The sequence below is a fragment of the Mustela erminea genome, chromosome 9, assembly GCF_009829155.1.
Source record: "Mustela erminea isolate mMusErm1 chromosome 9, mMusErm1.Pri, whole genome shotgun sequence".
Lineage (NCBI taxonomy): Eukaryota > Metazoa > Chordata > Mammalia > Carnivora > Mustelidae > Mustela > Mustela erminea.
The window spans coordinates 96,293,066-96,319,850 of NC_045622.1; the positions used below are offsets into that span (position 1 = coordinate 96,293,066).

General features: G+C 42.2%; 1 protein-coding gene and 1 non-coding gene across 4 annotated transcripts in view; both read right to left on the bottom strand.

The window, feature by feature from the left end:
- The window catches only part of CKAP5 (cytoskeleton associated protein 5), a 106,406-nt gene that overhangs the window by 1,102 nt on the left and 78,519 nt on the right, over positions 1 to 26,785 (bottom strand). For all 3 annotated transcript variants that reach the window (XM_032360499.1, XM_032360501.1, XM_032360500.1), the window contains exons 25-42: positions 26,099 to 26,293; positions 25,596 to 25,731; positions 24,382 to 24,470; positions 21,762 to 21,887; positions 20,397 to 20,546; positions 19,926 to 20,129; positions 19,582 to 19,717; positions 18,944 to 19,137; positions 17,635 to 17,807; positions 16,226 to 16,399; positions 15,876 to 15,996; positions 6,371 to 6,550; positions 5,739 to 5,926; positions 5,136 to 5,211; positions 3,924 to 4,112; positions 3,696 to 3,833; positions 3,163 to 3,246; positions 2,910 to 3,069 (exon numbers count right to left, since the gene is read on the bottom strand). In XM_032360499.1, the coding sequence (XP_032216390.1) occupies positions 2,910 to 3,069; positions 3,163 to 3,246; positions 3,696 to 3,833; positions 3,924 to 4,112; positions 5,136 to 5,211; positions 5,739 to 5,926; positions 6,371 to 6,550; positions 15,876 to 15,996; positions 16,226 to 16,399; positions 17,635 to 17,807; positions 18,944 to 19,137; positions 19,582 to 19,717; positions 19,926 to 20,129; positions 20,397 to 20,546; positions 21,762 to 21,887; positions 24,382 to 24,470; positions 25,596 to 25,731; positions 26,099 to 26,293 (2,713 nt within the window). The remainder of the gene's footprint in view (positions 1 to 2,909; positions 3,070 to 3,162; positions 3,247 to 3,695; positions 3,834 to 3,923; positions 4,113 to 5,135; positions 5,212 to 5,738; positions 5,927 to 6,370; positions 6,551 to 15,875; positions 15,997 to 16,225; positions 16,400 to 17,634; positions 17,808 to 18,943; positions 19,138 to 19,581; positions 19,718 to 19,925; positions 20,130 to 20,396; positions 20,547 to 21,761; positions 21,888 to 24,381; positions 24,471 to 25,595; positions 25,732 to 26,098; positions 26,294 to 26,785) is intronic.
- On the bottom strand, positions 19,347 to 19,455 carry LOC116600492. The gene has a single exon (XR_004289691.1). It is a non-coding gene; the product is annotated as a small nucleolar RNA SNORD67 (small nucleolar RNA).

The window sequence follows — 26,785 nt, forward strand, 5'->3', positions numbered from 1 at the left end:
CTGGTGATAAACGGGCTCTGGAATGTAGGAGACAAGCTGAGCGAGAACTTCAAGAAACAACAGAGCAGAGCAGAGCGAAAGCTGTGCCCTCCGCCCGCATCCTGGGATATGAGGGGGCTGCAACCCATCATCCCGCCGCTGGCCTGGGCCAGCCAAAAGCCCAGGTTGCTCCCGAGGCTACTGTGCCTGGCTGAAGAACCGCTGGCCTTGAAATGCTGGCCGTAATTAGACTAGGTCTGGACTAGGTGACGCACAGGGGAGTGCTTATTCAAACCAGGGAAGACCGCAGGGAGCTTGAGGCGACAGCGTGTTCAGGGGGCAAAGGCGGAAACACAGATGTCCAATGCACACCCCAAAGAGCGACAGGAACGGGCACATCTGTCACCCTCAGCATGGAGAACAATATTCTTGCAGGAGAGGGGAGAAACCAGAAAAATCTATCATAGTTCTTAAATTTCTGAGAAGGAACAATCACAAAATGTAGGCATTTAAAACACCCAATTTGGTATCAGAGAGAACGCCTTATATAAGCCAAAAAGAGCAGGTCTTAGGGTAAGTCGAAAAGTAGCACCAAAGGTTACTGTATAGGAAAAAAAGGAATCCTTAACGTAAACATGCGGAGAATGTGCTGATCGGAGGCCAGTGACCGAGGAAGGACGTGAGAGCCACTAGCGAGGGGCGCTGTCCGAACACTGTCCACACGGAGCCGCTCCGTTATCAGTGGGGTCACACGCTCCGGCTGACTGTGTGCTGCGTAGGCCCCGAGCACCAATCTAATGTTGGCTGTCACCAGAAAGGCCTTTGGAAGTGAAAAAAGGGGGCCCCACTCGATCAAGCAAACCATGCTATGTCCGCTTACTGCCTCTGACCTGCCACAGTCTACGCTGAACAGTGTAGTGTTCGTTAGGTGCATTGTTCTGTGTCTGTCTCTGTCCTTGTGGACTTTAAACTCTAGCAGAGGTTTCTGTCGTCTGCTGCCTGGCCCATGGGAGGCACTCAGCAGGCACTGCCGAATGACAGGAGTGAAAGCTCATCCATCCCCATGGCAGGCTGAAACCTTACTCCCTCCACAGTGAAAATGCCTGTGTGTGCAAATTCCTGTTTACAGGAGCTAGAGCCAGAGAGAAGACCCTGGAGGTGTCAGTTACAGAAAGCAGCTGTCAAGAGCCTTAAAAGAAAGACCCCTGTTCACTGTGCAGAATAGAGCACGCATATCTGTTCCACATTTCCTTTTCTGTGAGTTCCCCGAACCTTCTACTCTTACAATCTCGGATTTGTTTGCCTATAAAACCATGTTTCCTGGGCGCCTGGGTGGCTCAGTTGGTTGGGCATCTGCCTTCAGCTCAGGTCAGGATCCCGGAGTCCTGGAATCAAGTCCCGCATTGGGCTCCCTGCTCCATGGGGAGTCTGCTTCCCTCTCTGACCTTCTCCCCTCTCATGCTCTCTCTCACGGTCTCTCTCTCAAATAAATAAAATCTTAAAAAACAAAAACAAAACCAAAAAACCATGTTTCCTTTGTGGTTTTCAGGTTCTAGTCATGTTGCCTCTCACTGTGTATCTTGCTGGGCTGAAGCTTCAGTTGGGTTCTTCAATTATTTTTAACACCTGAAATTATGCCTCTCCAAGACCTTAAGAGTCTTTTCCTTGAAGTGTGACAAGCAGAATGTCTGCGTATGGATGGCATGCTACATATGGACATCCTATATGCTTGATCCAAGGGATGGGAGTAGGCTGTGAATTTTAAGAAAGGTCTCCCTGAGACAGTGGCTTCTGAACAAAGATCTGAGGGAAGAGAGCGAGCTAGTTTCAAGGCTATCTTGGGCAAGAGCAAGCTACATGTCAGAAATAGCTGGGGCAAAGGCCCCCAGCAGGTGTGGGGTCTGGTACGTTCCAGAACAGCAGGGAGGCTGTGGGGGCCGGGGTCGAACAGGAGTCAGTGTGAATAGAAGAGATGTGTGGCTCTAGAGCTGACAGCGGGCCTTACAACGTCGGACCCTGTCGATCTCTGTGAGGCCGTCTGCTCTTACTGAGAAAGGGAGAGCCTTTGCAGAATGAGAGGCGCTGTTCCGATGCTATGTGTGCAAACGATGACGGGAAGGCCGCACCGGAAGCAGGTCAGCCGGGAGAACAGGCCAGACACCAGTGAGAGGTGAGCACACTCACACCGGGGCAGGGGCAGTGAAGGTCCTGGGAAGTGGGTTAGAATTCCGCACGCAGGGTTTGCAGGCAGAACCGAAAAGGCTTCGACAGAGGGAAGGGCATGACTCAAAGGCTTTGGGTCTAAGCAAACTAGAAGGACCAAGCTGCCATCATCCGAGATGGAGAAGAAAGTTAACGGAGCAGGTTTCGGAGGACTATCTGGAGCTGAGAATGTGACACGCTGGGTCGACCATGCCTACTGGAGACTCACGTGGAGGCACTGCGTAGGATGTATATGTGTTGGGATCAGGAAGGTTTGAGCTGGACCCTAGACAACCCTGAGCCTCGCTGGCATGTAAATGGAATCTCAAGCGATGAGAATACACGAGTTAGTTAAGGGAGTGAGAGTAAGAAGGAAGAGACAGTACGGACTGAAGCCTCGAGAACGCCAAGATGAAGAATTCAGGGAGAGGAAGAATCAGAGGCCAAGAAGGAAGAGGCCAGGAAAGCCAGGCTCGAGGAGACCAAGAGAGCACGGACACCTGGAGGTGCAGGGAAGAAACGGTTTCAAGGGCAGGGAGCCCTGCCCCTGCTGAACACTGCTGATGGGCCAAGTCAGGTGACCGTGTTGGCCAATGCAGCAGCGTGGACGTCACTGGTGACCATCAGGGACTGAGGAGCACAGATGTAAGTTAAAGCCAATCAAAACCTCCAGTTCCTGGGCTGGAGCTACTCTGAGCTCACGCGTGCGGCCGCGGGACACAGCGCACCTGCGGATGCGGGCAGACGGCCTTTGCCCTCCCTCTCCATCTCAATCACCCGGAGGCCTCTCTCGACATAGCTCTGGAAGAACTGGGAGGAATTTTTCAGAAACGGTTCAATGTCAGCATCTGAATACTTCTTCTTATATTCGTATAACTCTGCCAGGCCCTGGTTATCAAGAAAAAGGAAGAGGGGGCGGACGTTAGTCAGTGGCCCGTCCCGTCAAGCAGGCGCCCATTTGGCTCATCCTTCCCCTCTCACCTCTTTCGTGTTCTCCTTAGAGCCGATCTTCTTAAAAATCTCAGCCAAGAAGTCATTCACTTTGGCCTTTGATGATTTTTCATCCTGCAAATGGAAGACACAAAGGACTGGCTACACTTGAGTTATTAATTAGGAACCCACGACTGGATAAGACCTGAGAGTTCTCACAACCCAGACCTTACTGGTATGTTCCTGCGGTTAACAGAAGCACCAGTGTGCGCGCCAGAAAACCCCTACTTTCCGGGACACTGAACGCCTCCAGGTGCAGGTTTTCAGCTAAACTTGATGAGGAAGGACCTGGCCCACTGCTTCCTAAGTAGAGCTCGCCGTGGATTTATCCGGCACCCTGTGGTTGTGTGGCGACCACACGGTTCTCTCTCGTTCAGATAAGGAAACTTCCAGGTGGAAATGCTCACAGCACGGCGCTGTAGCCAGTCCCCGCGCCTTCACACTCGACCCTCAGCAAGGCGGGCTCCAGCACTCACGCCTCCGACAAGATCGTCACCCTCAGCCTTCGGGGTCAGGCCGCTTACTATTCGAGACGCTCCCTTCTCTGTCTCCTTCTCGGACTTGCTCCCCGTCTGGTCCATGCTGTGCTTCATCATCCGGCAGAGATGCGCCTCCAGCTCAGACTCGTTCTTGTTGTCGATCATCGTTAGATGGTCTAGGATCTGAGGGAGACGTGCCCGTTCAGATGGCAATGCCAAATCCAGAACATTCTCCTCAAGCTCCTTCAGGGGCCAGCTGCTGTGCTCACTTACCTTGGGTCCTTTCAATTTGCATAAAGTGTGGAGCAGCGTCTTTAGGGTCCGTATGGGAAATTCGCTTTTGCATTGCTTCAGTTTCTCTTTGGGAAAGACCTTCATGAAAATGTGTATGTCCAGGAGAATTCTGTCCAGATTAATGCTGTTGATGGTATCAGGCAAGAGTCGAACCATTCTCCAGAGACACTATTGAAAAAAGAAACAAAGAGGAGGAGGAGTGGCGAAGAATGAAGATAATTCCTGCCACCGCCTGCTCTGGGCTCTGGGGTCACTGTGGAAAGACGGTTAGTGTGTGACGAGCCACCCATGTCATCATCCCCACGCCTCCTTCCCACTCCTTGGAGATGGGCCTTAAAACAGTGAGAAGAGGTGGAGAACTGGGCGTGGGATCCGAGAGGAGAGCAGTTCACACAGCTCAACCTACTCTCACCCAAGGAAACAAACTCTGTTACAGTGCAGTAACAGGATTTATGGTGCAGAAATGTTCACGTGGGGTCTCCCATCGAAGAGACCGAGTATTACAGGGCTATACATATCTGTTTCCCTGGAAGGTATAAAATTTGTCCCAGCAAACTCACTGCCATTTGTTTCTAGGACAAACGGTCTCTCCCTTTCCACTGTTTGAGGCCAAGAACTGTTCAGGCCTGAGCTTGGGGTATAAATTGGAGACCAGGTATGTTTTTCAGGTATGCCCTGGTCAATTTTTTTTTTTTTAAAGATTTTATTTATTTATTTGACAGAAATCACAAGTAGGCGGAGAGGCAGGCAGAGAGAGAAAGAGAGCAGGAAGCAGGCTCCCCGCTGAGCAGAGAGCCCGATGCGGGGCTCGATCCCAGAACTCTGGGATCATGACCTGAGCCGAAGGCAGAGGCTTTAACCCACTGAGCCACCCAGGCGCCCCTGCCCTGGTCAATTTTTTATGTTTTTCCTTTTTTGAAGATTTTGTTTGTTTGACAGAGACAGCGAGAGAGGGAACACAAGCAGGGTGAGGAGAGCGAGAGGGAGAAGCAGGCTCTCTGCTGAGCAGGGAGCCCGATGCGGGACTTGATCCCAGGATGCTACGATGGGATCATGACCCGATCTGAAGGCAGACGCCCAACGACTGAGCCACCCAGGCGCCCCTGTCTCACTTTCAACTTCCCTTTCCCCAACACTTTAACAAAGTATTGCATCTCTGAAATATAAGAGATCAAATTATTTCCACTTTACCTTCATAACAAGCTCTGAGAATTTGGGAGAACTGGCTGTTGCTAGCAGGCTGTCTTGGAGCAAAACAAGGAGGGCACTAAAAAAAAAAAATCCCAACATGCTAGCATTAATAGGTTTCAAACATTCATTCCTATTAAAATCAGTAACTGAAAGACCAAGTGGAAACTGTATCCATCTAATAAACTGAGAACTCGTCAATCAGGACTGTCTCTGATTACCTGGCATTCAGCTGTGAAGAAAATAAATGTCGACCCTTTAAGCTTCCTTAGTTACCACCTGATAAATGGTAAAGCTCCTCACTCTACTTTTCATTTTCACTGGTAGCTGAGAGAGAAATGTGCCTGAAATGTTCATGAAAGAGGGAGGTAACCAACAAACACTACAGTCCTATTCTAGAAAACTCACTCTGCTGGCTGGCTTCCTGAGTTGTTACTCATTTTAATGCTGTCTCAGGTTGGAATACATTCGGTTCATGAGGAAGAGAAGAGTAATAAATCAACATAACTAGGCAAACCTAAAGTTATAATTGGTCTAGTGACTGGCTTCCATGGGTAGACCAAAGAGAGGCTGTTCCAGGTTCTACGGGTGAGATTATAGTTATACCTCAGGATGTTGGTCTGGTCTGACTTCTCCAGCACCTTCACCACCAAGAGGTTCACAGAGCGGATCACTTGCTGTCCTTCCTCTAGATCTTCAATTCGAGAGTCCAGCATTAAGGTGATGAGGCCGTGCATCAGGTCTTTCAGGACGCCGGTGGAGGCCTCCCGGGCGAGGCTCTCGATCTGAAACAGCTATCCAATCATACTTCCATTAGAGGTACAAAACCCAGTGTTATACAGCAAGGAAGACAAATATGGATGGCATGTTCTAGTAAACAATTTTACTGTATTAAAAAAATTTGAGTATGAGGGGAAAAAAAAAATCACCAGACTCCCTCAAACCTCCAGAAATAGCCAAAATTAAGCAGACTGCCTTCTTCTTTCATGTTACAGAAGTACTTTTAGGGTGAGCAATTATCTGTGAAATGCAGCCAGGGCCTACCATGCCTGATGAAGACACAGCAGGAAGCGGAATTCTAGGTAATACGTATCCCAACAATAAGGCCAACTAGTCAGTAGACCAAGTAAAACCCACAGGTGACACAGGACTCACTGGAACTACGCTGACTCATGCTCTAGAGCCCAGGCAGGATGAGACACTGAAGGGAAGCTCACATTCTACAGAGGCGGCCTTACCGAAATCATGTTGCCAATGATACAGCTATACAGCTTGATGATCTCATCTTTCTCCAATTTCTCATCTGCCATATGTGTGTTGTAGATGAGTCTTAGTTGCATGAACGTGGCTATCAGAAACTGATCAATATGGCCAGACATAGCTTCAGCTTTGTCTTCCTGTCTTAGGACCTCATCGATCTGGTAACAAAACCCCCAAGATATAGTCACCAAGCATTATACTTCTAAGTACCAGGAAAATGCTACAAGGAGGTATCTGTAATAGTTATTTGCAAAGCACTTATAATTATCTTAGCTTGAAAAAAATCCAGTCACTTTACATAGTCCTTAGGGATTCAAACATTCAACACACGTTTACTGAGCAAGATACTGTTAGAATTAGTCACAGATCCTTTTTGAAAAGGTTCACTATCTAGAAGATCAGGGAATCTGTATGTTTAAATACCCATTATATCCCATTTGATCACCCAACAGTTCTGAGTAGTAGTAAGGTAAGTAAGATTTCCATTTATCAGATGAGTGAAGTGAGACTCAAGAAGATCGGACTACTTAGTCCAAATTCAAAACTCAGGTTTCCCACATCCTGATCTGGTGTTCTTTTTGGTTCAGGGCATTGGCTGTCACTAATGGTAAAATGTACTACTATGGGAAAACATGTATTTCCTATCCACTACTGTGAAAAGATCTGCGTTATTTATGTAATCATAAAAATATGATTGTCCCCCGTGTAATAGGACAAGCATGCCAATCTTCAATGACCATCCTCTCATGCAGGGCTATCCTGTTACACAATTCCACGGAGCACCATTTACAAAGACTGCAGTGTGAACAGTGCCCCCTGGTGTTCTAGAAGCTCGTGGTCCTACTTTCATTTAGATTTATGCAGTTAGATATCCCATACACACAAACAATTTTATATAAACGAGGCTCTTTAACAATGCTGTTTCAACACAGACACCATACAGAAATACTCTTTTTTTTTTTCAGGGAGAAGCTTACTCTTTTTCCCAAGATAATTAACAGTAACGCCTGGTCAACATCTTTCACATTCACAGAAGCATGACCATACATGCAGACATAAATGGGATCAAGGTTTAGGGTGCTGTTTATTCTACCAGAGGATTATAGTCCATACACAAATCTGCATCTGGCTTTTCTAGTTCAACAGAAAATTATGAAAATCCCCAAAGGCCACAAGAACAGCTCTAGTTTAAAAAAAAAAAAAAAAAAAAAAGCTCTATTTTTAAAGGCTGCTTAACAGTCCACATATGCATGTAGCAAAATTTGCTTAATCATTCTCTTACTGATAAACATTCAGTATGTTTCCAGTTTGGTTATTTTGTTTCCTATAGATAATGTTACAATTAACACGTCTGTGTATATACAGTATCCTAACTTACTTGTGTTTTTATTTCTAACTTCTGAATCTGAAGAATACATTTTAAATGGCATATAGATATTACTGTATTGTTTTCTTTAAAAAAGGCACTAACATTTAATTCACATTTCTACATTTAATATATGAGTACTGTTTTTCTAGAATTTTGATCAGCTGTGTGTTCTCTTTTTAGTTTTTGTCACTCTGATGGCAAAAAATGCTATCTTATTATTATGTTAATTTGCATTTTGTGCCAGAGGAGGGCCTGGACCTCTTTTCACGTGTTTACTGGCTTGCTGTTTGGAATCTTCTGTAATTGCCTTATTCACATCCTTTGGTAATTTTTCTGTTGGGTTCCTCATGTAGCTATTAATCCTTTATTAGTCATATGGGTTGCAAATATATCCCACAAGATACCACTTATTTATTGACAGTATATGGTAAATTTCTCTAGATTAAAATCTTTAAATTTTTTATGATCAAATGTCTTGTTCTGTTCTGGGTTTCCTGACCCTTTTTTTAAAAAAAGATTTTATTTATTTTACAGAGAGAGATCACAAGTAGGCAGAGAGGCAGGCAGAGAGAGAGAGGAGGAAGCAGGCTCCCCGCTGAGCAGAGCGCCCGATGGGGGACTGGATCCCAGGACCTTGACATCATGACCTGAGCCGAAGGCAGAGGCTTAACCCACTGAGCCACCCAGGCACCCGGTTTCCTGACTTTTTAATGGTCTCCCCAAATCTCCTGGTTATTTAAAAAACCTTAGGGAGAGATCAATTGTTTAAAATTTCCACAGGGTTATATGTCTAATTTTTTTTTCAGTCTCTTCTTTATTTATGGTTGGCTCCCTCCTCATTCCTGACACTTATATTTTTGGTCTCTAATCAGGCTAGTAAGGAATTAATTTTGTTTCACAGGAAACAAATTTAGATTTATGATTTTAAAAATCTATCTCAAGAATTGTAGTTTATCTCCTACTTTTAAATTAAGTTCTTTTATTTTAGCCTTTCTTCAATAATAAATGCATTTCAGGTAATATATTTTTCTGAGTTCAGTAGTTTCAGTAGTTTTAGAGATAACTGCTTTCCTATTCACTATTAAGAGTTTTGGGGTGGGGCGCCTGGATGGCTCAGTCTTGTTTCCGACTCTTCATTTTGGCTAAGGCCATGATCTCAGGATTGTGAGATGTAGCCCTGCGTTGGGTCAGGAGGGTGTCTCATTCTTTTCTAAGTAGTCAATATTTCTTGTGACATTATTTATTAAAAAATTTGTTGGGTTACCAGTAAAGAATTTGGTAAGTGTATCTTTTACTATAGCAGGTGTTAAGATACAAAAAATATAGATATTTTAAGAGACTGTAAAATTCTCCCTACATATATATTAATTAAATCTAGTTTACTGTTAAACTAGTTTTTTTAAAAAGATTTATTTATTTCAGAAAGAGAAAGTACCCCGGGGTGGGGGGGCAGAGGGAGAGGGACAGCAGACTACCACTGAGCTGGGAATCTGATGTGGGGCTCCATCTCAGGACCCTGAGATCATGACCTGAGCCAAAAATCCAGAGTCAGACACTTAACCAACTGATTGACCCAGGTGGCCCACTAATATATATATATATATATATTTTTTTTTTTTTTTATAAAGGTTCAACTTTAATATGATACAACATACAAATCGTAAGAATACAACTTAATGAAATTCTATGCCTGTGTATCTGTACATCTGCCTCTGATGATAAGCTATAGGACATCTGTAGGACACGAAAAGCTCTTTTCCTGCCCCTCCAAGCCCGTACCTTGCCTCCCACCAGAGGTTACTATTCTTTCTGGGTTTACTTTTTTAAAAATCACTATTCTGACCTCTAAACTGGCAAGAATTATTTAATTTCCATGTCTTTATATTTCATCTACTGCATCTGTCCCAACTGTCTTAATCTGTGACTTGTCTTGTCTTTTCTTTCTTTTTTTTTTTTTTTTAGAGTAGACCTCATAGCCAACACAGGGCTTGAACTCACCACCCTTAGATTAAGAGTCCCATGTTCCACCGACAGCCAGCCAGGCACCCTGCTTGTCTCTTCATTTTGTTATAAAAAGGAGCATCTAGTGATAACCAAAGTTCTTAGAAATTTTAATGTAGTAAAAGGTTTTTCCTTTTCTTTTATGTTTTGTGTGTAGTTTTTAATTTTTTTAAAAGATTTTATTCATTTGACAGAGAGAGACACAACGAGAGAGGGAACACAGCACGGGGCTTGGCAAAGGGAGAAGCAGGCTTCCCGCTGAGCAGGGAGCCCAATGCGGGGCTCAATCCCAGGACCCTGGGATCATGACCTGCGATAAAGGCAGATGCTTAATGACTGAGCCACCCAGGTGCACCCGTGTCTAGTTTAAAAAGAAATCCTCACATCATGTGAAGTAAAAAATGTACTCCTATTCACACCTACGTCTTTAATCTATCTGAAACATACTTTGGTGTAGAAAATAGCAATCTGTTGTTCCTACAGAAAATAATTAGTCCTAGCACCATTTACTGATTAATGTAACTTTACCAAGTGATTTTTTTTTTTTTTTTTTACCAAGTGATTTTTTAAGGTCTTTTCTGTGTTCACTTTCCTATAGATGTGAGTCTATTTCTGGCCTCTTTGCTCCATCTCAATGGTTGATCTGCTTGTCCAGGCCAATACTATACTATTAATTACAGGGGCTCTGTAGTCACAGCTGATGCATGGGGACATAAGCCATCTCCACTGTGTTCTCATCTTTAAAGTCTTAAAAAAACTGACTACTATTTGCAAGCCCATTAATCTCCCAGATAAATTTTAAAAGAATTTGTTTCATGACTATAGGAAAACTGTTGAGATTTTGATTAGAATGGCTCTGACTGTATAGGTTAATTTGAGGAGAACTGGCAATTGATAAACCCAAATCTTGTGAACATAGTATACTTTCATTTATTTGGAAATTCTCTAATGTCATTCAATTGTCTTTGTAAAATACTTGATTTATTCCTATTTAAACATTTTTGTTACTGAGGGTTTTACTTTTATCTTAATTTTCTTGTAACAGTAAAAATACATATAAAACTTACCATTTTAACCATTTTGAAGTATATAATGCAATAGCATTAAGTACCTTCACAGTGTTACGTAACCATCACTATTTCTAGAACTTTGTTGTCTTCATAAACTGATTCCATACCCATTAAATAATAAGTCCCCCTTCCCCTGCCCCCCTAGTCCTGGTAACCTCTCTACTTTCTATCTCCATGGATCTGCCTCTTCTAGATACCTCATATATGTGGAATCATACAGTATTTGTCCCTTCGTGCCTGAGTTATCGTACGCAGCATGTTTCCAAGGTTCACCCATGTTACTGCATACATCAGAATTTAATTCATTTTTATGGCTGAATAATACTGCACTGTACCTATACACCACATTTTGTTTATTCATCTGTTGTTTTCCACCTTTTGTCTGCTGTGAATGATGCTGTTATGAACACCAGGGCCCAACTATCTGTTTGGGTCCCCGCTTTCTAGGAGTGAAATTATTGGATCTTATTGTAATTCTATGTTTAACCGTGACAGGAAACGCCGGGCTGTTCTCCACAGCGGCTGCACTGTTTTATGTCCTCACCAGCAATGCACACAAGTCCCCATTTCTCCACCTCCTTGTAACAACAGTTATTGTTTCCCATTTTCAGAAAAAAATCCTAATGGGTGTGAAGTGGTATCTCACTGTGGTTTTGATCTACATTTCCTTAATGACTAAGAATGGAAACAACTTTTCATGTGCTTACTGGCCACCTGTATATCTTCTTTGGAGAAATGTTATCTTTTTACTCTTTTGATAGTGACCTTTAATGCATAAAACTTATATTTTGAGAAATTCAATTTAATTATTTTTTTGTTGTTGTTGCCATTGCTTTTGGTGTCCTATGCAAGAATTCACTGCCAAATCCAGTATCATGAAGATCTTCCTGTATGGTATTTTTTTTCTTTTTTTAGGTTATTATTAAAGGAGAGACATCATTTTATTCACCTGATGAAAGTAAGATTTCACAGCTTCACTGGAATGAGCAGCTTTATGCAATTCCATTTCAGTAATGATTTATTTCAGTCTACATACTTTCTGAGGATGTCACCATCTCTAAATAAGAAATAATCCTTGGAGCACCTGGGTGGCTCAGTCAGTTAAGCTTCCAACTCTTGATTTTGGCTCAGGTCATGATCTCAGGGTCATGGAACTGAGCTCTGTGTCGGGCTCCACACTCAGTGGGGAGTCTGCTTGAGATTTTCTCTCTGCCCCTCCCCCTGCTTGCTCTCTCTCTCAAATGAATAAACTTAAAAACAAAAAACAATCCTTGTCATCTAGAACTACTTTGGTGCCTCCATAGTCTAGAAGAACTTTACCTCCAACTTTCATGCTCACTGGTTGAATCTCTCTACTCTTTTCTTTTTTAAAAGATTTTATTTATTTATTTGACAGAGATCACAAGTAGGCAGAGAGGCAGGCAGAGAAAGAGGAAGGGAAGCAGGCTCCCCACTGAGCAGAGAGTCCCATGCAGGGCTCAATCCCAGGACCCTGGGATCATGACCTGAGTCGAAGGCAGAGGCTTTAACCCACTAAGCCACCCAGGTGCCCCTCTACTCTTTGCTTTAGATCCTGATCCAATAGACTCCTGTTGCTTGTAATAGTTTTCCTTGAGATTTTTCTGGAAGCAAAATGCCTCCTGTGGTTGCAGTTTTGGCTGTACTTCTTTCAACTAAAATTCAGTCAAAGAAGAGAAGAAACGTCTTAAACACCTGTGTGCCATGATTCATATTCTGCTCTCGAGCTGCTACTGACACAAGGAGACCCCCCCACAACACATTTTCATCCAAGAGTTTATAGCTTTAGCTATGACATTAATGTCTTTGATCCATTTTGAGTTAGTTTTTGTATACAGCGTTAAGAGTCTAACTTCACTCTTTTGCGTATGGATATCCATTTCCCCAGCATCTTTGTTGAGAAGACTGTCCTTTCCCCACTGAATGGTCTTGTCACCCTTGTCATCCAGACCATTAATTTGGTTTCTGCAGTTACCATCCTCTCCCTTCAGACCATCTACTCAATTTTAAAATTCTAAAACCATGTTTTTTTTTTTTTTTTTTGGCCCAAATCTTTATATGTAATAATAAATCCTCTTTAAGAACTCTTCCCACACCCTGCTCCCCTCCGCTGCCGTCATCTTGTCCCCTCCAGCAGTTTCACGGTGTTAGGAGATTCCCATTCTGATTATTTTGTCTTATTCTTCTTTCCAGTTACTGCGTCTCTTATGATATGGTTCATTATTATTCTTTATCTAGGCAGGATTCACTCTTGGGTCTGCCTTTTGGAAATACTCAATTGTGGCAGTCTGAAATGGGAGACAGAGCAATTTCTGCTCTTCTAAGTTAGTGGTATGCCAGCTGGCAACCTATCAGTCACGTGACCCAACACCAAGGGCAAGCACTTCTGCTCTTCTGTCTCTGAGGTACAAAAGCTAGAGACTTCCCAGTCTCAGACAGTGAATTCAGCCTTTTTGTTCAGCAACCTGTAGTTCCCTGGGGGCCAGGGAGAACACCAGGTCCTTCTATTAACACTCATACAAACCACCGTTGTCCTTTCTTTAGGGGATCTGCTGGTCTCTCTGGATGAAGAGAGATCTCTTTCCAGGATTGTGGGTGTTGTGATCTTCCTCCCTGGCTCTGCACTACTGAACTTCAGGTTTTCCTGAAGGTGTCTATGCGGTAAATTCGACAATGGAGTTTCCTATTTTGTTAAATTTTATTCAATTCATTGGGTTATACCTCATTACTATCATTATTGATTTTGATGCTAAACCTATCCTCTGTGCAAACAGAAGGAGTCTGTTTCAGATGGCCACTGGGTCCTTCTGATATGTCTCTATCATTCTTTGAACCTCTCCTCACTGTCAGGTACAATACAATATTCCAGGATTATTTTGTACATTTCTTTTTCTTTCTTTCTTTCTTTTTTTTTTTTTAAAGATTTTATTTATTTATTTGACACAGAGAGAGAGATCACAAGTAGACAGAGAGGCAGGCAGGGTTGGGGGGGAACAGGCTTCCAATGCAGGGCCCAATCCCAGGACCCTGAGATCATGACCTGAGCTGAAGGCAGAGGCTTAACCCACTGAGCCACCCAGGCGCCCTCTTGTACTTTTTCTAATTCAGCCCTAGAATCTACCTCTTCTTCAAGGAGCCCTCATTCCCTTTTAGTGGAAGATGGTATTTAGAAGCTAAGATTTAATGTGCCCGGCTAGCTCAGTCCGTAGAGCATGAGACTCTTAGAAGCTGAGATTTGGGGGTGCTTGTTGCTGTTGGGGTACTGCTGTTCTCAGGTCCTCTCAATGAAAAGAACTAGGAAATATATGCATATTTTATACATACATGTATATTTGTAACATACATTTATACCACATATATACATACATTTATATTGCTATTTCTACATCTCTGTATTGAAAATCATGAGTTCATACTGACACATCTAATCTAATTCTGGTCCAATAATAGAGTTTATTCTATTTTGCTTTCCTTTCATATTTGTAGCACTCTTTTCTGAAAGTAAGAAACATGGCTTCAGGGGTGCCTGGGTGACTCAGTGTGTTAAAGGTCTACCTTTGGCCCAAGTCATGATCCGGGGGGCCTGCGATCGATCCCTGAGTTGGGTTCCCTGCTTGGTGGTGAGTCTGCTTCTCACTCTCCCTCTGTCTCTGCCCCTGCTTATGTTTCTCTCTCTCTCAAATAAATAAATAAAATCTTAAAAACAAACAAACAAACCCAAAAACAGAAAAAAAGAAACGTGGCTTCTATTTTCCTTATGTATCTTTGACCAATCCCCTTCCCATCTCTGCCCCCAGTGTTTCCCCACGTAGATGCCTACTTCTCCTGGTTCAGCTCTGGACTCCCCATTCTGAGCTGCCTGCATGCTGCCCCGCCCCCTCCACCCCACGTGGCTATCCTTCTCCCCTTGCAGGGGATCCTACCATCACACCAGAGTGGCTGCCTGCACAACATGCTTTTTATTCTGCTTGGGCTCTGACTCCTGACTCTGCATCACCCCACCCCACCCCCCCCACCAAATGACACCATCCTCACAACATTGGGGCTCTGAGAACCTTGCAATGGGCTGTGATGGTTCCCCACGCCCACCACCTTGCCACAAGGTGGATGCCTACCTTACTCCACCAACTTACTGGTTTTGGGACTAGATTCTTAGGGAAGGGAAGCAGAAGAGAATGATTTGTAAAACAAAACAAAACAAAACATGTAGCTTCTTTGCTCAAAATTCTCTAATGGTTTTCCAACACACTTAAAATCCAAACAACCTACCCTCGGGCTTTAAAGGCCTACATGACATGATCTCTGTCTACCTCTTAAATCTCCTTTTGGGGATGCCTGGGTGGCTCAGTGGGTTAAGCCGCTGCCTTCAGCTCAGGTCATGATCTCAGAGTCCTGGGATCGAGTCCCACATTGGGCTCTCTGCTCAGCGGGGAGCCTGCTTCCCCCTCTCTCTCTGCCTGCCTCTCTGCCTACTTGTGATCTCTGTCTGTCAAATAAATAAATAAAATCTTTAAAAAAAAAAAAAAAAAATCTCCTTTTGTACCATTCTTCCCCTTGCCCACTCTGCTCTGGGCACGTGGGCCTTGAATCTTCAAGCTCACTCCTACCTGACAGCCTTTTTACTAGCTGGTCCCTCTGCCTGCATCCCTGACCACCAACAGAATAACTACTCGGCTCCTCTCTCTGATCACCCCATTTGAGTACTATTTATACATTAGTTGCTCTGATCTGATATTTTGTTTACCTGTTTTTCTCTACCTGCTAAAACCTAAGTAAGTTCCATGAGATTTGATCCCTACTGACTCAGTGCTGTATCTCTAGCCTCTGGTGAATGAATGCAAGTGTAAAAATCAAGGATCTATGAGAGCCACCTCCTGGGAGCCAAGTGATGAAACGGAGTGGTCCCTGTGCACTTTTTCATCAGTGCAGTGCTGAACCTGCCTCCTTTAACTCTGACCCGTACGCAGCTACCACTTGTACAGCCTCAGCCACTGCGATTACTGTCCTGGGTCATACCCCCATTACCTGTGTCAGAGCTTGGATGCTCGTGTTGATATCACCACTGGCTACTTGGGAGATAATAAAATTGATTGTGGATGCTGTATTGCTGTGCATGTCATCGAAGTGTGGAGAAACAGCCCGGATTCTAGAGAGCAGAGCAAAGGGGAAAAAAAAAAAAAATCAATCTTTGGTACAAGACATCCCAAGTGAGCTGGAATTATGCAGTTCTCCACTAGCTCCAGGTCTGAGTCAAGAACTGTCACCAGTCATACATAATCAGTTCTAAAAAGTTCTGACTGCACAGAAAACTCCTTCCATGTATGCACCCTCAGGATTGTGCAATGCTGACACTTAACTGAAAGAGATGAACTTACTTGGGTTCAGGAATAAGGACCGGTTCAAAAATGTCATCCAGTTTGTGCTGAACAAGCTCTGGCATTTCACATCGGACTGTACCATTGTCATTCTCAATCTCGTCTAGATCCAGCTGGAATTCTCGGCGCACCATCTGGGCTGCCTCAGGATGCCCACTCATGCTTCGGGCTTGGCTAAGGGAAGCAAAAGAAGGCTCCTGAACTAAAGAGACTTATGAACCAAAGAACAAGAGTCACACTGCCAGCTTCCCCAAAGCTTCAAGACAGATGTTCAACTTCTGGTTTCAGCCCCCCTGAATGATTTAAGTCTTCGAGCCTAAGCAGGGTGCCTTCAATGGGGAACAACTCCGGTTCCTGAATACTATCAGAGTAGATCATTTTACGGTAATAAATTTATAGTATCGTATTTACAGTATTTATGATTGTATTTATACTACCTTCCAGATTGTTAAGTGTTCTCTCTAGTTCATCAATGCCAACAAACCTTGTACTGATATTCCAAATGGGGCAGAAAACAATGTAATATACTGACTCAAAGCTCTCTACTTGGACACAAATTTAAGAAAAATTTACTCTGACTGATTCTTTTCTGCCAAATTAACCAGTGTTTTAAGTTTTTCTAATCATAAGCATTCTTCCAAACACTAGTTTGGTACATTTTAGATGTTGAGGGTCAGTCACCTCTTTTTAGGAATAGAAACACTCACTCTTGACAGGTCAGGGCCAGCATTACATCCAAACAATAAATATTTAAAGTTTCCAAATTTAAACTGGTTAACATTAGATATTGGACATAGCTCAAAATAGAGCTGTCTTGCTCAGAAGGTAGTATTTCGAGTCCCTATACCAATTCTGGGTTGCATGCATTTTACTTATTAGCTTTATCTGAAGACTAGGAACCTGAGCATGGCCAGGTTATCACACAAGGACAAAGGTGAACCAGTAATTTCACTACATGACATTGAGTTGCCCCCTCTGCTAGCCAGTGGACTTCTGGGGAAGGCTTGGTTCATGGGATACTGATGGATACCCTCTAACCTGTTTAGAGTTATAAACTCTAAACCAATCACCCTCCAGAGGGGATGAATCCAAGTCAGAAGTTAGAAAGATATAAGAGCCCTGCTAATGAGAAATTAGCAGGCAGTACTTACATCCTATAAGTGCGATACATAATTCTGTCCACGGAAAAGCAGTGAAAGAAGGCACAAGACTATTTAGAAGTGGTTTTGAGACAAAGACAAAGACAATGAAGACCGAAGGATTAAACATTTGGCTACAAGACATTTCTCCAGACACTCTGGCATGCATGGTAATGGCTACAGGAACTCAAGATTATGTTACAGGATAAGCATTAAGCACACGAGGTAAGGCCACTGGATGTTCTCAGACCACTGTCTCCATCTACATACTTGAGTTTGGAGGACATGTCCTCGGCTGGTCCCTTGCGCAGCATGTTGGCGTTGGAGTTTACGCTTTGTGTGCGCGGAGGTTTCTCCTCCATCTGTTTCACTGGGGCAGCCGAAGGCCTCTTTGCTGACCGCTTAATCCTCTCCTCGAGCATGCTCATATCCTTTTCAGAGAGCTGTAAAATGAAGCCAAATTACACTTACTAGAACGCCCCTCTACCACAATATGAGGAGAATTAAAAACCTAACTGGAAAGCCCAGAGTCAATATCCATTCATATATTGAAGCAAGCAGAACCTACTATGTTGGGATATGTTTATTTTCAAAACACTAGCTACATTTAAAATAAACTATTGTTAAAACCTGATAGTTAGAGAAACTATGAAAGAAGGCAAGGATACGGGGCGCCTGGGTGGCTCAGTGGGTTAAAGCCTCTGCCTTCGGCTCAGGTCATGATCCCAGGGTCCTGGGATCGAGCCCCACATCGGGCTCTCTGCTCAGCGGGGAGCCTGCTTCCTCCTCTCTCTCTCTGCCTGCCTCTCTGCCTACTTGTGATCTCTGTCAAATAAATAAATAAAATCTTAAAAAAAAAAAAAGGCAAGGATACGAAAGGAAAAACTATTAGTAACTACAAATGAAAAGGTCAAAGATTAAATGACGCTTCCTCATGTTTGCTCTGTCAGCACTAACTACGTGAGCGAAAGGAAAGAAGCTTCCCTGCTGATCATCTGTAAAATTCCCATCTGCTTTATCTCCTTCACTGACCTGTAGGGAGGATGTAAACAGACTAATACAGGTAAAGATGGGTAAAAACCGTGTAAGTATATGTAATACTCGGAGGTCACTGGAGGGAAGGCCGGCCTGAGGTGTAACCACAAGTGACCCGGTCAAAGTCAGCAACCAGAAGCAGCACCCGATGGGTCTGCAGAGTCTGGCTCATGGCTCTTCTCATCTGACAGATACCAGAATCTACATTATACATGTGAGTACCTATTCACTAAAAACTAAACGTGCTGAAAATTATAGAGCAGATTTCTAGGCAGAATCTAAATCTCAGACTAGCTCAGGATATGATTCAAAAACAGTTCTTGTTTCTAAAGCAAATGGTATGAATAGAAGGTACAGAGAAGAAAATGTGGTTTCCAGTAAGACAGAGCATAAATGTCCTACAACGATCAGACACCCTCAGGGGTTCATCTGAACTCTAGGACACACGGATGGGTTGGGTTTATAATACAAAGTGGTAAAAACTGAGCTAGAGTTGCAATGGTATGCAAGTCACAACACGCTGAAATGTTCAGAAGTCACTCACAGTTCCAATGAGCTTGAACACCTGATCCCCGTGCACGTTGTACACGGTGACGATGGTATTGAGGGCAGCATTGCGCACAGCGTTGTCACGGTCTCCTATGTGAATCGCGATCTCCTTTAAGGCTTTCCCTGGGGTTGGCTGGCAAACGTTCATGCCGTAGGACTCGACCAGACACCCCAGTTCTTCCAGGCACTCTGATGGGGGAGAAAGGTTAGATTAATGAGACCCAAGACACATTCGGCTTAGAGACCTATCTTTACTAGATACATTTTGCTGGGCGTACATGAAGAGCTACGATCTTATTCTGGCTCTGCCTAGCACTTTTCCTCGTTTACTGCCTTCTGATAAGACATACAACCAAATAATACTGTTCCAGCAAGTGCTCCTGGAAGAAAGGGATGCCTGTGAGTCAGATGGCCCCTGTGCACTTGATTTTGTCACCAGGGTGGTACTGAGTGGTGCCTGTATCACCAAATACTGGCTCCACCAGTGTGCAACTCATCACTCTCACAGTCCAATTGGAAGGCTGGAATCAACCATGCCGACAGTGAAGAAATGTCCTTGGTTCATCTACAAACTATTTCTTTTAGAGGTCACTGCTGCACAGACTCATGCCTCAGTTTAAATTGTTGCTTCACCTGCTCTTTGCTTAGAGTTTTTAGATTTGGTTCCTTCCATGATGAAGGGGAACATCTTGCTGGCTGGGTAGACAAGGCACATCCGGTTCAGGATGGCACGGACATCTTTGCGAATGACATCCTTTGGTTCTCCAACCTAGTCGACAAGAAAATAACGATTGAGGCAGTTCCTGAGTGACAAAGTGTCGTCCTATGCATCCCACATCTTGGGAGAACAGGGGCATGGGAATGAGCAGGGGCAGGTATCATCACAGAATAGATGGAAAAGGAAGAGGGAATAAAGGATGGGAGCGGAGGTCAGCTGGGAAGTTGGGCAGTCTTCCAGAGTGAGAACGACACATTACCTTGAGGATGAGATAGGGGATGAAGGAAGATGCTTCATTCTCAGTAAGATGATACTCCTCCTCACTTAGCAGGGTGAAGAGCAATTTTAAATATTCTAGGGCTTTCATCAGGACGCTTGTATTGGTGTCAAAAAACCGCAGGGTAAGCCACTTTAAGATAAGATCCAGGCAACCAATAACACCCTCTTTTTCACTCTCCAAGTGCTTAAAACAAAAGACAAATAAGACCGTATAAAAATTTAAGTTCTAGATTTTACTGGAGTCCAAGAAAAAGAGTAGATTTTTAGGATTCTATTTAAGACCTAAAATTACGACAGTCATTTATTCTATCAAATAATACAACAGCTCTAAAGCCAAAGAATATGGTATATTCTAGTTCCTTCTCAAGTCACATTAACTTCTGGTTATTTCACAAAGCTTAGTATTTTCATGGATCTGAGAAACACGTGTACTTATCTACTGGAAACCTACATCAACCATGACAGCAAGGGCTTTATTATGATGCTGAAAGTCTGAGTGAAACATCTCATCTTGTAACCACTTAGCCACACAGCTAGACATCTGGGTCTTTAGTTGCTCAATGTATTCATCCCGTGGAGTAGTAAAATTCCACTTCAGCACCTGAAAAAAACCAGGGAAAGGGGACTATAAGATGTTCAACTGAAATGAGGTAGAGAATTCTATTTAAAGCTGCTGCAAAAATCAATGTAAGGATATTTTAAAATTTGACAAGATTAATTTGTAATTAAATATGAATGCAAAATGTATTAGCGAGCAGTCATACTTCTGGAAGCTTAACTCTTAACATCTTCTAGGAATAGAATATTCAGCAATTTTCACTAGAAAAATCAATGCTCTATTATTGTATAACATAATGATACTACTGGTACAATTTTAATAAAGGGAAAATTTGTAGTATCTATAAAAATTAAATATGTATATACATTCTAGTAGGAGTTTAATAAAGATACATTCACATATGTGCACAAGTACCTACATTCAAATATGCTCACGGCAAAATAGTTTATAATAGTGAAAGAATAGAAGCAACCTAATGTTTATATTATGGGTTGGGATAAAGACAGGTACATACACGTGATTTACCAATAAAGAGAATGAATGTATATATGCATGCAGTCATGTATTGACTATTAAAATATTTCAAACATCATTAAAAGAGCAAAATACAGAACAAAGAGTATAGCACGTTCCCCTGTGTGTAAAAAGCGCTACATATTTATACACCTATGACTGTATAGTATGAAATAGTTATACTTCTGGAGTAATATACAAAAACACTGGTAATAATATCTTCCCCTGTGGAGGGAGATTAGAGGGAGACATGCCTCTTATACTATACTCTGCACTTTTCATGCTGCTTGGTTTTTTTTTAAACAATGTATTTTGACAAAAAATTTAACTGCCTAATAATACCAAAATAATATAAAAAGAGAAATGACTGAATTAGACAGTCACCAGATATGTCTTTTGAGGTATCAGGTACAAAAAGGATTAAACAAGTAGCCTACTACAAATGTGTAGTTGATAAAAATCAAGGAATATTTTCCATTTTAGGATTATAAAAATTAAAACAACTTTGGTTTCCATTTGGAAGAAGAATAGGCAATAGCTCCATTCTATAGTTCCTTTTGCAGGAAATAATGCTCCCATAAACCTAAGACAAACAAGCTATAGTTTATAAGCAAAGATTCAGTTCATTATTAGGTATTTCAATAATGAAATGAATTCCAGACATTCTTGATTACAAAACAAAACAATAATTACAAAACAAAACAGAAAGCAAAAAATTCCTGAGAGTTCATGTCCCTTCCTTACCTTTAATCCTTTTTCATCTTTCATTCTCTGTTCTTTTCCATTTGGAACAACAATGAAAATAGGACCAGATTTGTCTTCATCCTCCTTTAAGCTGGTTTTGCTGGGTACTTTCTTTCCTTGTGCACTCTACAGCAAAGGTTCAGGGAACGCTGGTTAGCTAGGGTACTAGTCCTTGGGAATATGATGTTATTGCCCGGTAAGCAGGCTCTCTATAAAACAGACACTATCAAAATTATATTCCCCATGAAAGAAACAGGTGAGCCACAGAATCTTGCACATACTATGCTTTTGCACATTTCCAGAAAGGTGTGTTTGTTTGCTTGTTTCTTCTTTTTTTTAAAGTGACTCTATGCCCAAAATGGGGCTTGAACTCAGGACCCTGAGATTAAGATCTGAGCTGAGATCAAGAGTCAAATGCTTAACCGACTGAGGCACCTAGGTGCCCCATCAAAATTTTTTTTTGAGAGGGAGCATGAGCTGATGTGTGTGTGTGTGTGTGTGTGTGTGTGTGTGTTGGGGTGGAGGGGGAGTAGAGAGATAGAGGGAGAAGAGAATCTTTTTTTTTTTTTTTAAGATTTTCTTTATTTATTTGGCAAACAGATCACAAGTTGGCAGAGAGGCAGGCAGAGAGAGAGAGAGAAGGGAGGAAGCAGGCTCCCCGCTGAGCAGAGAGCCCGATGCGGGGCTCCATCCCAGGACCCTGGGATCATGACCCGAACCGAAGGCAGAGGCTTTAACCCACTGAGACACCCAGGCGCCCCAAGAAGAGAATCTTTAAGCAGTCTGTGTGCTCTGAACATGGAGCATGACACAGGGCTTAGTCTAGACTAAAACCTGAGCTGAAATCAAGAGTTGGATGCCCAACTAACTGAACCACCCAGGGGTTCCCAGAAATGTTTTTAATATATTCTCAAGTAACTGTGGGTTACCTTGGATTGGCATGTAATGTAGGTGGAAAAACTCTATTATAATGTCATTGGTCTGGGTCATAGACTCTTTGTTTACTGGACAGCTTTTAAAAAAAGAAAGATTTTATTTATCTCTTTGACAGAGAGAGAGAGAGCACAAGCATGGGGAGGAGCAGGCAGAGGGAGAGGGAGAAGCAGACTTCCCACTGAGCAGGGAGCCCAACATGGGGCTTGATCCCAAGACCCTGGGATCATGACTTGAGCCCAAAGCAGACACTTACCCGACTGAGCCACCCAGGTGCCCCTGGACAGCTCTCTTTCTTAAAATCTTCAACACCATTTACAGCTTTCCATATTATTGACATTTTGAATGGCATTTACATGTCTTAGTCAAGAAAGCTTTTCTGCCTCTCTGCATATAAAATGTATCTCTATCACATCATTGTAACTGGAGATGCTCTGAACCTGTTTCTAGAGAAACTTGCTCAAGACATTTTAAAGAATTATTAAAGTGAAAATAATCCGAGATTTTAAATCTTTGTATCAGATGGAAAGAAAATAGTGAACACTTAGAATATGTATTTAAAGTAATACTTGAGGGGCGCCTGGGTGGCTGAGTGGGTTAAAGCTCTCTGCTCGGGAGGGAGCCTGCTTCCTCCTCTCTCTGCCTGCCTCTCTGCCTACTTGTGATCTCTGTCAAATAAATAAATAAAATCTTAAAAAAAAATAAAGTAATACTTGAATTTTAAAACTGGGATCATTATTACTTATTAATATAAATGCAGCAAGAGCCTGTTATTTCTAGTAGGCCAGAATTTCTTTCTAGTTCAAACACTGAAGTCATTCAGTTAAAACAAGTGTGAGATCATTTATGTGAAACTGTTTTGTAAACTGCAAAAGACTGGGGGAAAAAGTACAGCATTAAGAAGAGAGTCAAAAATACTTCAAAGCACTTGTGATCAAATACTAAAATAAGCACTTGTTAAACTCGGTATGAGGACAGTGGGGAGGACAGGAAAAGAACAGCTTTCACTGGACAGTTTAGAAGATAATTATCTATTTAAAGCAATACTGAATTAAAGGACCATGGATAGGGAAGGAAACAAATAATCCTCAAACGAATGGCCAGCGTGCCCACTGTATATGAGCATATAATAATAAATGTACTGGGGCCGCCTGCGTGGCTCAGTCCGTTAACAGCCAACTTTTGGTTTCAACTCAGGTCATGACCTCACAGATCATGAGACGGAGCCCTGCGTAAGGCTCTGCACTCAGCAGGGAGTCTGCTTGAGGATTCTCTCCCTCTGCCACTTCCTTGGCTTGGGCTCACTTTCTCTTTCTCTCTCAAATAAATCAATCTTTAAAAAAAAAAAAAAAAAGAAAGGAAAGAAAAGAAAAGGAGTAGGGGCACCCCTGGGTGGCTCAGCTGGTTAAGTGTCTGCCTTTGGCTCAGATCCTAATTCCAGGGTTCTGGAATCAAGCCCCACATTGGGCTCCCTACACAGTGGGCAGCCTGCTTCTCCCTTTGCCTCTGCCCCTCCTGCCTGCTCGTGCTCTCACTCACGCCCTCTCTCTCCCTCAGATAAACAAAACCTTAAAAAAAGAGTAGTAATGTTCTTTCAGACACAATATGATCTCTCCTAATAGAGTGACCCGATATATAAAACACACTTAAGAGCAATTTTGCATCTAAGTATGCAGAGCTAACATACCTTTGTTTTGGAAGAAACTCCTAGAGCTTTGGCCTTTTTCGGATCAGGCTTGGTTTCTACAGTACTGGAAACAGAATCTTCAACAGGTGCTTTGAGGAAAAAAGGCATCTACTATAAATATAAACTCTAACTTACATTACTTTATTCTGATCAGGTTAAATACATAATGATGTGAAAACCTAGTTTTAAATGTCAATTGAGAAGGTATTTTCAATTGGATTTTTTTCCTAATCTTTTTTTTCCTGCCTGAATTCTTTTTTAAACATAACCCTAAGACATTAACTCAATAAATCTACATCTACTTTGCCAACAGTTAAGTTGAGGTTTTAAATTAATTAAATTATTAAATTAATTAAATTATTAATTAAAGTAATTAAATTAAATTATTAAATTAGTTAAATCTTTTCACTAGATTGATACTTCCTTGGGCAGGGGCGGTTTACAATCTTTGACGCTCAGTATTTACCATATGGCAGGATTCCTACAGATATTATAATCTAATAAATCCTTTGATACCAACAGTCTTAAACATCTACAATTTCTACCTCTATAGCATTAATAGTTTGTATCCCACTAAGGAGAATAATATTTTATTTATTAAGCAGTAGGTCTAGCAAAATAGTAGTTATAGACTGGAGTTTTATTTATACGTGATGGAATTATAACATTAGGGTGAAGAAATCAAGACTTTTCTCTAAAGGATGAGCAAATATTAGAACGGATCAGCAAACAGGCACTGCAGTAGGACAACTCATCTGGGATGAAGAAGAGGAATTCTATGCTGGTTTAGACTGACTGGCGGTCCTTGTGCCAGTCACTTCATCTTTTGGGTTTCCTTGTCTCTTAATAAAAGGATTAGACTAGATGGTCCCAGCTTCCCCCCTCTAACTATAATATCCAATAGCAGAAAATATGTGGAAACCTTAAAAATAGGATGGAACACTCATTTTCTGGAGTATTTCAATGTGCTATTCCGAAACTCCTTCTTGGAAGTGGAAATCAAATTAAGCGTCTTTATACCTTCATCACAATTCCTGGCTTAAAACCTGACAAATATGTTTGTGGTAGAAGGGTAAGGAAGGAGGGAGGGAAAATGGCGGGAGGGCCTAGGATCTCAACTGTTTGGAAATACAGTAAGAAATGAAGGCTCTGTTTCTTTTCAGAGTTCCCCTGGGCTACTTTTTTCCCCCTTAACCGTCTCAAAACAGAGTTACCTGAAGCTGGCTGGAATTTGGCTGGAGCAGACCCTCCCATTGGTTTGGAAGTTCCTTTAGCAGATGCTGCAGGCTTGGCCGGCATGTTAGCTTTGGCTTTCTCTAGCATGGCCAGTACCTGATCTTTAGAAGTTGGCTAGGGAGACAACATAACAGGGGAAATGAGATGCCACATACATGATACACTCATACTATGCTTACTAAAAGAGCTGCTGGGACATCACTGAGCACCTAGTTTTGAAATACCTATGAAGTAAGGGAGGCAGCACACAGGGCAAGAGAAGTAACATCCATTATGAAGTCATACTAAACTAACTACCATTCTAGAAGGTCACAACTTTTGCCCCTGCAGAGTCAAGTTCTTGGGAGTTCAACATATTTTTGCTCTCACTGGGATTTCAAGTGAGACTCCTAGGAGGTAATATGATCTCTTGCCTATATATATACTCACATTCAATATTTTTCTAATGGCTTTTAACAGCAGCAACCACAAGAAGTAGTACCTTTAATTTCCCGGTAGCCTTGGCCATTTTCTCATATCCCAGATGCATCATGAAGAATGGCAAGGCATCTTGGGCCTTCTTCCGCACATCTCCATTGCGATCCTCCAGGCACGAGTAGAGATGAGGGACACAAAGGATAAGGTCTGTGGGGGTGGAACGAAGAGTTGGGAGTTTCTCAGCCAGCCAGCCCAGAAGCTGCCAAAAGAAATAAAGACCGGTTACACACTTCAAGTGGAAAATTATTACTTATAATCTTAGGCTTAATGATTGCATCAGTACCAAACACTACAACTTTCCAATATAAAATCAGTAATTTTCACTGTTCAAGAACAATGCTATATTTAAATGATATATGCAAAGATGACTATTTTCTTTAAGATAAGGACATGGTTCTTTGGACCACACTTGGGTATTAAACTACAATAAATAAAGCTTCAATAGTTCTTAATGCATTTTACAGATGAAAATCTTTCCCTTATCTTTTAAAAAAAAATTCTAAGAATTATTCAGCTAGAGAAAATGTTTAACATTTATTTGATCAGGAGAGGACAGATTCTGCCAGAACTTCTGTTTCTAGCCCCATATTGACAGTTTTTCTCTATTTCCCCCAAATAATTCATATCTGTATTTATTTTTTAATTAAAGTTTTAAGATTTTTATTTATTTGAGAGAGAGAGAGCATGAGAG